The sequence below is a fragment of the Corticium candelabrum genome, chromosome 11 (assembly GCF_963422355.1).
Source record: "Corticium candelabrum chromosome 11, ooCorCand1.1, whole genome shotgun sequence".
NCBI lineage: Eukaryota > Metazoa > Porifera > Homoscleromorpha > Homosclerophorida > Plakinidae > Corticium > Corticium candelabrum.
In genome coordinates, this window is record NC_085095.1 from 3,566,683 (window position 1) to 3,579,674 (window position 12,992).

The 12,992-nt window shown below is 45.2% G+C and overlaps 4 protein-coding genes across 4 annotated transcripts; all 4 read left to right on the plus strand.

Annotated features, from left to right (window-relative positions):
- Positions 1-982: 982 nt before the first annotated feature.
- On the plus strand, positions 983-2,326 carry LOC134187122 (uncharacterized). Its single transcript, XM_062655240.1, has one exon. It carries the CDS (start codon positions 983-985, stop codon positions 2,324-2,326), a length of 1,344 nt encoding a protein of 447 aa, XP_062511224.1.
- A 4,046-nt stretch (positions 2,327-6,372) lies between these two features.
- Positions 6,373-8,734, plus strand: LOC134187123 (zinc finger MYM-type protein 1-like). Its single transcript, XM_062655241.1, has 2 exons — positions 6,373-8,655; positions 8,720-8,734. The coding sequence occupies exons 1-2, from the start codon at positions 6,373-6,375 to the stop codon at positions 8,732-8,734; spliced, it is 2,298 nt and encodes a 765-aa protein (XP_062511225.1).
- Positions 8,729-10,065, plus strand: LOC134187124 (zinc finger MYM-type protein 1-like). Its single transcript, XM_062655242.1, has 3 exons — positions 8,729-9,026; positions 9,086-9,983; positions 10,036-10,065. The coding sequence occupies exons 1-3, from the start codon at positions 8,926-8,928 to the stop codon at positions 10,063-10,065; spliced, it is 1,029 nt and encodes a 342-aa protein (XP_062511226.1). The 5' UTR covers positions 8,729-8,925.
- Positions 10,066-10,112: 47 nt separating this feature from the next.
- On the plus strand, positions 10,113-11,549 carry LOC134186862 (zinc finger MYM-type protein 1-like). The gene has a single exon (XM_062654933.1). The coding sequence runs from the start codon at positions 10,131-10,133 to the stop codon at positions 11,442-11,444; it is 1,314 nt and encodes a 437-aa protein (XP_062510917.1). The 5' UTR covers positions 10,113-10,130; the 3' UTR covers positions 11,445-11,549.
- Positions 11,550-12,992: the final 1,443 nt, after the last annotated feature.

Below are 12,992 nucleotides of genomic sequence, written 5' to 3' on the forward strand. Positions count from 1 at the left end.
TTCACTAGGACGCCTAAGCCAATTGATATTAATAATTACAAGATTTGGTTTGTTTGGACTCAAGATTGCAACAACAGCACTGCTAACCCTAACATTGGCATGATTGGTGTTGACTACGTTGACAATGATAACAGGACGCCAAAAATGGTATGAGACTTTCCGTCGCGGCGAATAGGGTCTGGCTACGCGAGACTAGCACGCTGGGCGGGTGACAAAACTAGAGCTGCTGAAAAATCGTCACCCGTGGTGTATCAATGATCTACTTCAACCACACGAATCGCTGTTTGCACTCAAAACAATTCAGATCTTCAAAAGACAAAAGCGTTGTTAGATAAACAACGGTTGGAATCCAGAGACTCTAGTGCTTATGTAGCAATGGTGCAGCGCACTAGTTACTTAGCGTACGTTAGTTGACGTCATTAGGTAGCGCCTATATAACTTGTGAATTTGCTAGACTAGCTTAGTATTGATCGTGTACCGTGTAGTACGTGTATTGTGTAGTACGGTGTATCGTCTACTTATATAGAGCTTAGTTCAAGTTCACTACTTGGTGTACGTAGCACTTGCGTAAGGCTTGATCAGTTGATCGTTCGAGTGTGTCCTATATACCAGTGCCTGCTTGGATTATATTACACGAGAGAGTGCAGTATAGCACGGATACGTCTAGACAGGAGTACAACGTATTTTATAGAACGTTGCGTCTGGACGGTGCTACATTTGGTGTCAGGAGTTCGGATCTATCAGCGATACAGAAGCATTTGCCGAAGTGATCGAGTACGGAACTGACAACGATAGGAGCATTTGCCGAAGTGATAGTAAGAAAGTGTCTTTGCTTGTACGTGTATACTATCGCATTACAGTGTGTACCGTTGATTTAAATTGCGGTACCTATATTTTGAATTGCGGTACCCATGCTTTGAATTGCGGTATCGTTGCCCACAGTTGTGGTATACTGGTGCTTTGAATTGTGGTACGGTAACTAATGGCGCAGCAAGGACAGGAACAAGAACACCAGCAACCGCACAATCCGCGTTCTCTTGGAAGCCGGATAGTTTCTCTTCCCGATTCGTTTAGCGACGGTGATATCGAACAATGGCTGAAGAAGTTTGACTTGTGCGCGGATGCTAATGGCTGGAATACAGAAGACGGTGGGACTAAACAAAAGATCTTACCGACATATCTGAAAGGACGTGCTTGGGTGGTTTACGATCGTCTTACCGCAGAGCAAAAAGATACGTATGCACACTTGTGCACAGCTCTCAAGGGAGTGTTCTCACCACCAACGGCAGAACGGCGGCGACTGTCTACGCGTCAATTCAAAGACCGCAACTGGAAAGCTGGTGAGCCTATGGAAGTCTACGCAGGAGAGCTGGAGCGACTGATTGACAAGGCGTACCCGGAACTGTCTGCCGCTATTCGGCAACAGCAGCTAACCGACAGATTTATAGAAGGCATGCCTGAATTCGTTCGTCATGAATTAGAACTCCACGCAGAAACCACGCTGGAAGCCACAATTACAAGGGCGAAAGAGTTGATGCTGTTGAGTGATCGGCGTAAGACAACCGGAGGATTACAGGCGGTAGTCCATGCCGTCGATGGGAGATGTCCGCCACCTCCGTGGAAGTCAACAAAAGACGAGTACATTACGAAGCTAGAGAAGAGACTGGAACAATTGGAGTTACAGCAACAACAATCAACGTCTCAAGGGCAACCTACTCAATATGCATACCCAGTTGGACGACGTCCGGCTACCAAACCCGGAAGTGGTGAGCGATTGTGTTACAAGTGCAATCGGCCAGGACATCTGCAACGCGATTGTCCATTGTTGAGGTCCACACAGCCACGCGGAGGAGGATGTTTTATCTGTGGTAGACAAGGCCACATGGCTCGTGATTGTGACCAGAGACGTGACCGACGTGACCAACGATCTATGGCATCATCAAGAGACATCGATCGCCGCGGTAACCACCTGCCCACAACAGGACAGACATCTAACCGAAACAGTCAAGGGAGGTTTTACCAGGTGAATGGCATGGCTAAATCGTTAGTGGTTTGCGGTACTGTGAATGGAATAGAGAGTCCGTGCCTTATTGATACTGGCGCGTCTGTATCGTTGGTCCCTATATCAATGGTGGTTGGAAAACCGCTACTTCCGTGTTCGGTTAATGTAGATTTACAGGCGGTCAACGGAACCAGGTTGCAGGTACTGGGGGAGGTCGATTTGCTGGTCGGTTTAGACCATTGGGTAGCTCCGCATCGTTTTATGGTTGTGACCACAGATACAGGGCCCATATTAGGATCTGACTTCTACTCCATCATGGAATGATAGTAGATCTGAAACGAGGACGTCTGGATTGGATAGGAGGGTCTCTGCAACTCAAGAGAGATGTACCAGAAGAACGGAATGAAGATGTACAGAAGTGTAGTTTGGTTTCGGAGATACAAGTACAGACACCAGGAATGGAATGTGTGGTTACCATGGCAACAATAATCAATAGTGATGGGCAGCAGTGTTCAACTACGACTACTCAAATGCTGGAACCAAACCAAACGCTAATGGACAGTACAGGTGCTTTGATTGCCAGAGTATTGGTTCCTGAATCAAGTACAAGAAGCCCAGTGCAGCTACTGTTTATGCAAGGTTCAAGGTGTCTCAACAAGGGGACGGTATTGGGCACTCTTGTACCTGTTGATCAGTGTATTCAGACAGATTCTTGCTGTACTATTAACCCGACCTCACATGAGAAGGACGACTTCGAATTCCTCAAGCAGTTTGATTGGTCAGCAACTCGTTTGGCCCCAGGCGAGAGAGGCCTACTGGACGAGCTTGTGTTAGATAACAGAGAACTATTCTCTCAAGGAGACGGAGTGTGGGGAGATCCAACATCGTTCAACATGCCATACCAACCCAACAACATAATCCTGTCAAGCAACGACAATATCGGTTGCCCCAATCACTAAAGCCATTGGTGCAGCAACAAGTTCAAGGCATGTTGCAAAATGGGATTATCACACCATCAGCTAGTCCTTGGTCCTCTCCTGTTATTTTAGTGCGAAAGAAGGATGGCAGTTATCGATTTTGTGTTGATTACCGGGCCTTAAACGGTATCACCATCAAGGATGCCTATCCACTACCTCGAGTGGATGAGACACTAGATTCCCCGGGAGGAGCTCAATACTTCTCAACATTAGATTTGGCCAGCGGCTATTGGCAGGTTGAGGTTGACCCGAGTGACAGACCGAAAACAGCTTTTTCGACACCACAGGGCCATTTCGAATTTACAGTAATGCCGTTTGGGTTGTGCAATGCCCCTGCAACCTTCCAACGGCTAATGGAATATGTGCTAGCTGGACTACAGTGGGAACATTGCTTGGTTTACCTAGATGACATAATTGTTTTCTCAGAAACATTCAAGGAACATATCACTAAGCTCTCAGGAGTTTTTGATCGTCTACGCAATGCAGGCCTCAAGCTGAAGCCTAAGAAATGCTGCTTTGCGAGGTCAAGTGTCCAGTACCTAGGACACATCGTGTCTCGAAGAGGGTTAGAAGCAGAGAAAAGCAAGATGCAAGCAGTTCGTGATTATCCAAGGCCTACAAATGCGACTGAGGTGCGCAGCTTTTGGGGGTTAGTAGGCTACTACAGACGGTTTGTACGGGGTTTTTCGACAATTGCAAACCCTCTGTTTAACCTAGAGCGACGTGCGACTCAATTTTACTGGGGTGAAGACTGTGAGGCAGCCTTTAATGAGTTGAAAACAAAGCTGACTACTGCTCCCATTCTTGCGTTCCCCAAGTTCGATGTTCAATTCACCCTGACGACGGACGCAAGTAACCATGGTCTTGGTGCAATACTTTCTCAGAAGTATGAGGGGAAGGAGTATGTAGTTGCGTATGCCAGTAGGGTACTGCACAAAGCAGAGCTTAACTACTCTACTATAGAGAAAGAAGCCCTTGCTTTGGTGTGGGCAGTGGGACACTTCAGGCCACATTTATTTGGAAGATCATTTGTGTTGATCACAGACCACTGTCCGTTAACGTGGCTCAAGACCATCAAGGAACCACGAGGACGTTTAGCAAGATGGTTATTGTACCTGAGTGAGTTTGACTGGTCCATCCAACATAGACCAGGTCGACAGAATACAAATGCAGATGCATTGTCTCGCCACACACCAATTGCACAGAAGGAAGAAGTCCAAGAAGGAACCACGCTCGATGATCGATTCGAAGACATCTCGACACCCGTGGTTGAGTCAGCCAATGCTGTTGGACTATGCCCCACGTGGACAAGATCCGAATTGGCTGAGATGCAAGAGAACGACCCAGTCATTTCCCAAGTACTCCAGTATTTCCCTGATCATCCACCCGTACGAGGACCTTGGCGTACTAGTCAGCAGTTGTGTGCTTTTCACAAAGTGTGGCACCAGCTCACAATAGAAAATGGTATTTTGTACCGGTATCGACCACAGGCTCCAACTCAAGGAGGTGACGACGTCCAAGACTGGTGGTCCCAAGATGCTTGATTCCCAAGGTGTTACATAGTCTGCAAGACCAAGGTGGACACTTTGGCGTCGACAAGACAATAGACAAGGTCTCGGAGATTTGCTGGTGGCCAGGATACACTAAGGACATCCAGACCTATATTCACACGTGTCAACAGTGTGCCAGGAAGAAGCAGCCCAAGAATCCAATACAAGCTGACTTGCAATCGATTCCTATTGGAGGTCCAATGGAAATGTTGGCCATGGATTTTGTTGGGCCACTACCAACAAGTAACAAGGGGATAAATATATCCTAGTCATGGCCGGCTACTACACCAAATGGGTGGAGGCATTCCCGCTTCCTGACCAACGAGCAGAATCAGTGGCAAAGGTTCTCGTCCAAGAAGTTATTTGTCGTTATGGAGTGCCCGCAATCATCCACAGTGACAGAGGAGTAAATTTTGAAGGAAGGGTGATGCAAGAAGTCTGCAAGCTATTAGGGATGAAGAAGACTAGAACCACCTCTTATCATCCTCAATGTGATGGACTAGTGGAGCGGATGAACAAAACGCTCATCGAGGCATTGTCAAAGTATGTTGAAGGGAACCAGACCGAGTGGAACGAGTGGCTACCTTTAGTACTCATGGGATACAGAACCTCGAAACATGCATCCACTGGAGAAAGTCCACACGAGTTACTGTTTGGAAGGAGAGCACGACTTCCGATTGATGTAGAGCTTGATAAAGCATTACCAGAGGAGCAATCTACAACACAATTTGGCAAAGATCTGAAAGCTAAACTACAAATAGCACGAGAAATAGTAAATGAAGAAACAACAAGAGCACAGCACAGGCAAGCAAAAGTCTTTAACCAAAGGAATAAAGAGACAACAAAGTTCAGAGAAGGAGACTATGTGTGGCTGTACAGTCCGGTGGGTCTATCACCAAAGTTGTCAAAACCCTATACTGGTCCGTTCAAGATCCTGAAGCTCCACAGTGATAATAATGTCTCTATTGTTCACACACAAGGAGGTCGACAGCAACGAGTCCATCTGAACAGATTAAGACACCACTACCGACGACCCATGGACTTGCAAGATCCAGAGTTGATGTCAACTCAACAACAGAACAAGCAGACAACTAAACGACGTTTTCCATTGCCTGATCGTAATGACCATGAGCGTGCGATGGGAGAACTGGGAATCCGTCACGAGATTGTTGAGCTGTCCGACGCAAGTACACCAGAGGTTGACAATGAAGTCGAGCAGCCGGAGACAGAGCTACAGATGGCACATCCGGTTCGTCCTCTTCGAAATCGGCGACCACCTGGCTGGATGAACCAAGAAGAATATGAGTTACACTTACCGTAGCGTTGTGTTGATTACTGTTACCTTGACTTTGACTCACGAGGACGTGTTTTAGAATAAAGAGGGAGGAATGTAGCAATGGTGTAGCGCACTAGTTACTTAGCGTACGTTAGTTGACGTCATTAGGTAGCGCCTATATAACTTGTGAATTTGCTAGACTAGCTTAGTATTGATCGTGTACCGTGTAGTACGTGTATTGTGTAGTACGGTGTATCGTCTACTTATATAGAGCTTAGTTCAAGTTCACTACTTGGTGTACGTAGCACTTGCGTAAGGCTTGATCAGTTGATCGTTCGAGTGTGTCCTATATACCAGTGCCTGCTTGGATTATATTACACGAGAGAGTGCAGTATAGAACTTTATGCTGTAGAATTTCTGCTTTCTGTAATGTTTACCCTTTCGTTAAAGAATAGACCGCTACATATATTACGCGCTTCAATGCAGGCCGGGGCTCCAAGGCAACTTGGCCACGTGACTCACAGAATATCCGCCTACGCTGACACGTCGTGCACGAGACAGGGCTAGATGAAGAGACAAAGTACCCTTGGTGAGGCGTGGGGACAAGGAGGAAAGTCTAAGAGAACAGCAGAACAAGTAGCTGCAGCAGACTCCGAATCAGATCGCGAAGCCATGGAATTCGGAAATGCAGACACGACAGAACAAGTGGCTCTGTTGCCTGATTCAGGGAACCGATGTTCAGGTATGATTGAACAAACTGAGCCAGACAGTGATGGTGACGTCCATTTACGAGAACCAACCAGGTTGGTTACCTCTCGAGCAGAGTGTGACGCAAGGTGCTGTCTAGACTACAAGAAGGCATTCCAACCTACAGATAAGCAGACATTAACTTTGCTAGACCAATACAAGCGAAAATTTATGCCTTCGTGGTATGAAAAGTTTCCTTGGATTTCAGTGTGTATCACAAACAAAACAGTCTTCTGTGGATGCTGCAGATACGGCCATAACACTGCGTTGTTCCAGACTTTTGCAAAAAGGGCAGAGACTGCGTTTACTATTGACGGATTTTGCAACTGGAAAAAAGCCCTCGAAAAGTTTTCCAAACACGAGCGTTCTGACGCTCATTGCTTGGCGATGGAAAAGTGGGTAAATGTGGACAAACCAAACATCTCTGAGAAATGTGCTATTCATCTAACAAGTCTGCAGAGGCAGAGACGAGAAGGCTTCTTGAAACAACTGTTAGCCTTAAAATTTCTTTTGAGACAAGGTCTAAGCATCAGAGGCCATAAAGAGACGGAAGGCAATCTATCCCAGCTACTTGGTGTGTGGAAGTCAGGCTGTCCTAACCTTCAACTGTTTCTTCGAGAGGGAAAATATATGTCGCATGACGTGGTGAATGAACTCATAACGCTAATAGGCCGGGAGATCACAAAAAATATTTTATCCAAAATAAATCAGCAACATCCTTCCTGGTACGCAATTATTGCTGATGGAGCGTCTGATGTGTCTACCAAAGAACAACTGAGTGTGTGCATTAGGTCTGTTGACGGAAATTATGTCGTCAGCGAGGATCCCATAGGTCTGTACAATTTACCTAATACCACATCAGAAACAATAGCTCTTGCCATCAAAGACGTACTCCGAAGATGTATTCTACCATTGTCCAACTGCAGAGGTCAGGCATATGATGGGGCAGCGGCAAATATGGGAAGAAGAACTGGAGTTGCTGTCAGGATTCGAAGCGAGGCACCGGCAGCTGTGCAGGTCCACTGTCTTGCACACTGCCTCAACCTTTGTCTGCAAGATGCAGGGCGCAAAAGCGAGATTCTCAAGAACACCCTCGATCTGGTCAGAGAAATCGCTAAACTCATTAAGTTTTCCCCGAAACGACAAGAACTATTTTCACAAAACCTGCAGCAAAACTTGACGGTGGAAAGTAATGCGGATGAGGCTAGTACTGGACCTAAACGACTCATAGGGATCAAGCCCCTTTGTCCAACTCGGTGGACAGTGCGTACAGCGGCCATTAATGCTGTTATTGTCAATTATCATATACTCCTAGAGACAATGGAAGAAATAGCACTAACAACCAAAGACGATTATGGGCTAAAAGCGTACGGAATTTTCAGCGCACTAAGGAAATTCCAAACCCTATTTGGTTTGAAGCTTGGCCACCTCCTTTTTAGTGCAGCGGAAGAGGTATCTAAAGCACTTCAGGCAGTAGATACATCTATCCAAGAAGCAATGACGTCTGTAAACGTTGCAGCTCAGTACTATAACAGGCACAGGACAGATGTTGAGTATGAAAAATTTTACGCTTCTGCTATAAAACTGGCCACAGACCTGGATCTGGAAGGTCCCTGCCTTTCTAGGCCAAGACGACAACCTCGTAGAGTAGATGATGGAAGCTCACCTCACGTCCATGACACACCTAAGGTTTTCTTTCGCCAACGGTACTTCGAAGCGTGCGATATTCTTATTAACGACCTGAAAGACAGGTTTGATCAGAAAGAGGTGATGGAGCCGCTTTTGACCATTGAGTCTCTCTTGCTGAAAGCTGCAAACAGTAGGGCATATGAAGACGCATGGAAAAAATTTTGTTGCTCTTGTTACAAAGAGGATTTGGACATAGAAAGTCTTGATTCTCAGCTTAAGCTTATGTATGATGCCATTCACCAAGAATTGCCGCAAGTGAAGGAAATAACAAGCATCAGAACAATATGTCAAGCACTTAATGCAAACCAAGGATTGAAGATATTGTTATCTGAAGTTCATAAACTTGTTCGTCTGTTCTTGACTGTTCCGATATCGTCTGCCACATCGGAGAGAACCTTCTCAGCTTTGAGACGAGTAAAAACGTACTTAAGGAGCACCATAACTCAGAAGAGGCTAAATAACTGTTTGCTGGTACAAGGGCGTCACGTCTTAGGGGCTAGAGAGGGCGCTAGCCCCCCCACTTTTTTAGGGCGTGGCTTGCTATATTTTGAGTCAATTCTATTTTCAACGTTAATTAAACAGAAGTGTAGCTTGTCTTTAGCTAAATTAGCTGATTCAGCATAGATGTAGTACTGCTATGAAGGACTGCCTGGAAATCGAGGCTAAAGCACCCGGATACGGAAAATGTCAGCGGGAGACAGCTGTCACAGCAGCAGCTCTGTCAGCCTCAGCAGCGACAAGAACACAAAGCGGAAAGGACAGAAACTCCTTACCACCTTTCTAAGGTCCACTAACAACGTATCGCGGATTGTTGAAATGGAAAAGTAACACGCCAATTTTTTAGATCAAGAACTTCCCTGCAGCCAGAGTCGTCTCACTCCAAGTCTTTGTCATCTTTTTGTACGTCAAGGTTCGACGATACAGCTAGTTCTATCGTGACTGTGACTGTCTCTACTAGTACTACTGCTAGTGAATCTGGCCCGAAAGATTCTGTGTGTCATGCGTTTGATCCTTGCCGAGGTCCAACTGCTTGTTCTGTGACCAATGGCCCGTATCAACCTTGTGCAAAAGAACTGCCGCATGGGAAATTTCCTCAGACGAAATCTGGCACTTGTAATAGGTCCTTTCAACCACACTGGTACACACAATTTTGCTGGCTTGAGTACAGCCCTGCAGCGGATTCCGCGTTCTGCTTTCCTTGTCGGCTGACAGTAAAGCATAACCTGGATAAACAAGGTTGTCCAGACCAAGCGTTCGTGAGTAGAGGTTTCAGGAAGTGGAAGTCAGCAGTAGCTGACATGAGGCGTCACGAGGAATCTTTGAGTCATATTTCAAATGTTGGAGTGTGGAAGAATAGCCAACAGCAGGATGCAACCAGAGGAAGTGTTATGCAACAGTTGAGTACAGCCTACCAGACACAAGTAGAGCTGAACAGACGCAATTTACGTAAAATTTTTGAAGTAATTTTTTTAATGGGAAGACAAAACATCCCATTGAGAGGCCACGATGAATCTAAAGATTCTCACAACAGAGGAAATCTGCTGGAATTTCTTGAATATCTGTCACGGTACTGCCCTGACTTAAAACGCCATTTGGAAGGAAACTTTCACTACGTAAGCCCCAAAAGCCAAAACGACATGTTGAAACTCATTGCATCTAACATTCAGAAGAGAATTACGACAGCTGTCAAACACTGCGGCTTCTTTGGACTAATATGTGACGAGTCACAAGACATATCAAGGGTAGAACAAATCTCTGTCAATGTAAGGTTTGTAACAGACAGCCTGAATGTAGAGAAGAGGTTTCTTGGATTTTGGCCTTTAAAAGGTACTGACGGAGAAAGTCTATTTCAGCAACTGACGCAAGTTTTGCTTGAGACGGGCCTATCAATGTCTATGGTACGGGCACAGTGTTATGATGGAGCGTCAAGCATGTGCGGGAAGCACTCAGGTTTAGCTACCAGGCTTCAGGAGGTCGAGAAGAAAGCTGGATATGTGCATTGCCATGCCCACAGATTGAACCTCAGTCTTCAAAACAGCTGCGAGAACGTTACAGATGTGCGAAACGTTCTAGGTGCTGTTTCCAGTCTCTATAATTTACTTGAAGGATCAGCCAAGAGACATGAAAAGTTTCAAGATGTGCAACGAAGACAGAACGAAGGAAAGGGCCCGCAAGCAGTACTCCAACGACCATGTCATACTAGGTGGGGTTCCAGGCACGCAGCAGTCCATACTGTTAGGCAACAGTTTGCATCAATTCTGATTGCTCTGGACGAACTCTCTGACGATGCTGCGATCGGAAGTGAAGCTCACTGTTTACTGACTGTTGTATCTTCATTCAATTTTCTCTTCTATGTGTCCGTTCTAGACACTCTACTAGGATTAATCTCTCATCTATCCCAGTACCTGCAGGGAGAGAACGTAGATCTTCAGGCAGCAAAAAGATCAGCTGATAGCGTCATTGCTACTCTACAAAGTTTCAGAACAAATGAAAGTTTTGAGAATTTCTGGCAGTCATCGGAGAAAGAGAGTAAAGCAAAAAACCTGACTCCACCAGCTCTCCTTCGAGCTCGTCGACCTTCTCACCGAATTGACGAACGAAGCACGACCCAATATCAGCCACTGTCACCAAAAGAACGTTATCGACAAGCATATTATGAATTATTGGATATCATGGTATCAGACCTAACTCGACGCTTTTGTAGCAAAGATTACCGTGTGTTCTGTGGAATTGAGAAGTTGTTGTCCGAGTCAGTCTCGTTATCGGCGCCAGATCAGTCGCTTGTGAGTGAGATATTACACTTTTACACAGGTGACTTTGACAACACTCAGTTCACGTCTGAAATAAGAGTATTTTACAATTATTCTAAACTGCACTTTTCTAAAGACGTTGTGGAGACCGGCAACATAGGTGCTCTTGCTCGTCAGTTTGTTTCTCTCCGTTGCACAGAATTGTTTCCCCAAGTCTTCAAACTGTTCAAGTTGTTTCTCTGCATTCCTGCTACATCTTCAACTGCAGAGCGGTCGTTTTCTGCTCTAAGGCGACTAAAATCATGGCTGCGAACTAGGATGGCTGACGAGCGCCTCCGGTCCCTTGCTCTGATGTGCTTCGAATGCGACATTGCTAAGGAACTGGAGAGTAATATTGATGATCTTGTTTCACAATTTGGTGCTCTTTGTGACAGACGTCTTCCTCTACAATAGTTAGTAAACTTTTTGTAATGTTGATATTAAAAAGAATTTAATATATATGACGCCATGAATTACGTCACATATCTCAGCTTCAAATTTGCGCCCCCCCACTTTTGGGACCCATGTGACGCCCTTGGCTGGTACATATGTATAAAGAGATCGCAGACAACGTAAACTTGTCAGATGTTGCTAAGAGTTTTGTCCAGCTTGACGATAGTAGAAGAAAACACTTTGGTTCCTTTTGAAGTTAATGTCCGATATCAATTTTGAAACTGGGACTTATAGCTTAGTTATTGTTACAATATTAATTAAAGGACCACAATGTGCAGACATACAGATTTCACTAGCAGATGAGGTGTATCGGACGGAGTTACAATACCTAAACTTGAGGCATGTATATTGCAGGACCAATGATTTGCAATATCTCAGAGTGGGTGTGACCTAAATATAAGTGGGCGGGGCCTTGCTCCTAAAATTCAGCCCCCTCAACTTTCAACTCGCTCCGCCGCCCCTGGTTGCGTCTGGACGGTGCTACACTTACACATAGAACATGCACACTAGCAAATGGTTTTCTTATGCACCATTAGACACCTCAAAATAAGCCTACCACAAACTATCAATGACAAAACTATTAATGCTAACAAGAAGGTTGACACGATGCCTGGTAAAACAGCATAAATACGCAACGCAGTATCGTCCCATGGACGGCGCCATTTTAGCAATTTCTGTAAGCCCGGATTAACCGTAACCTCCCGGATGTGTATACCGAAGAAGATGTGGTAAATAATGCAATGCAGTGGCGTAACTAGTAGTGTGATACAAAGGTGGTTTCCAGCTAAACTGAAAATCAAAAATTTCGTAGAAACACATAGACATCAACCGGGAAAAACTACAGTATAACTCTAGATAGCTAGATATGCATGACTACACAAACAAAATACGGTCGCACGGTCGCACGTCGGACGGCTACTATACCCTTACACCTGATATCCGGGCCTCGCGTAATAATGATAGAGCATACCTGACAATACGTATACGCCTACTGCCAAAATGACGTACAGCAACTGAGTTGTAAAACATGTTTATGATAGTAATTTTACAGTTATCCTTGTGTACAAATTCTGTTTGTAAATATCACTAAAAAAACACCAGCTGACTTAGCTACAACTATACAACATTACAAACATCAGTTAACTAACAATGTTTCGTGGGTGACTCCTCGTAAATCTCTGGATGATTTTTGCGGTCAACAGAGGTTGAATAATAAACTTGAAGAAGTGCTAGATCAGAGAACCTCTCCTGACTCATCGTGGATCGCAATGCTAGCTGACTTATCCTAGCTGCCCATAGCACTAATTGAGCCATCAAACTCACAATTATTATTTACTGGGCTAATGGTCATGTGGAAACAATTCGTACAAATGGTGCAATTGTACATGTGAGACAGAAAGATCATTTAGCAATCCAATTGCTCAAGGCATGGATAACTTCAGAAGTTTGACTAAAAGAGCGCGCCAACTACGGATGCCGCTGGTTTCCTCGCGACAAGAAACCAACGCT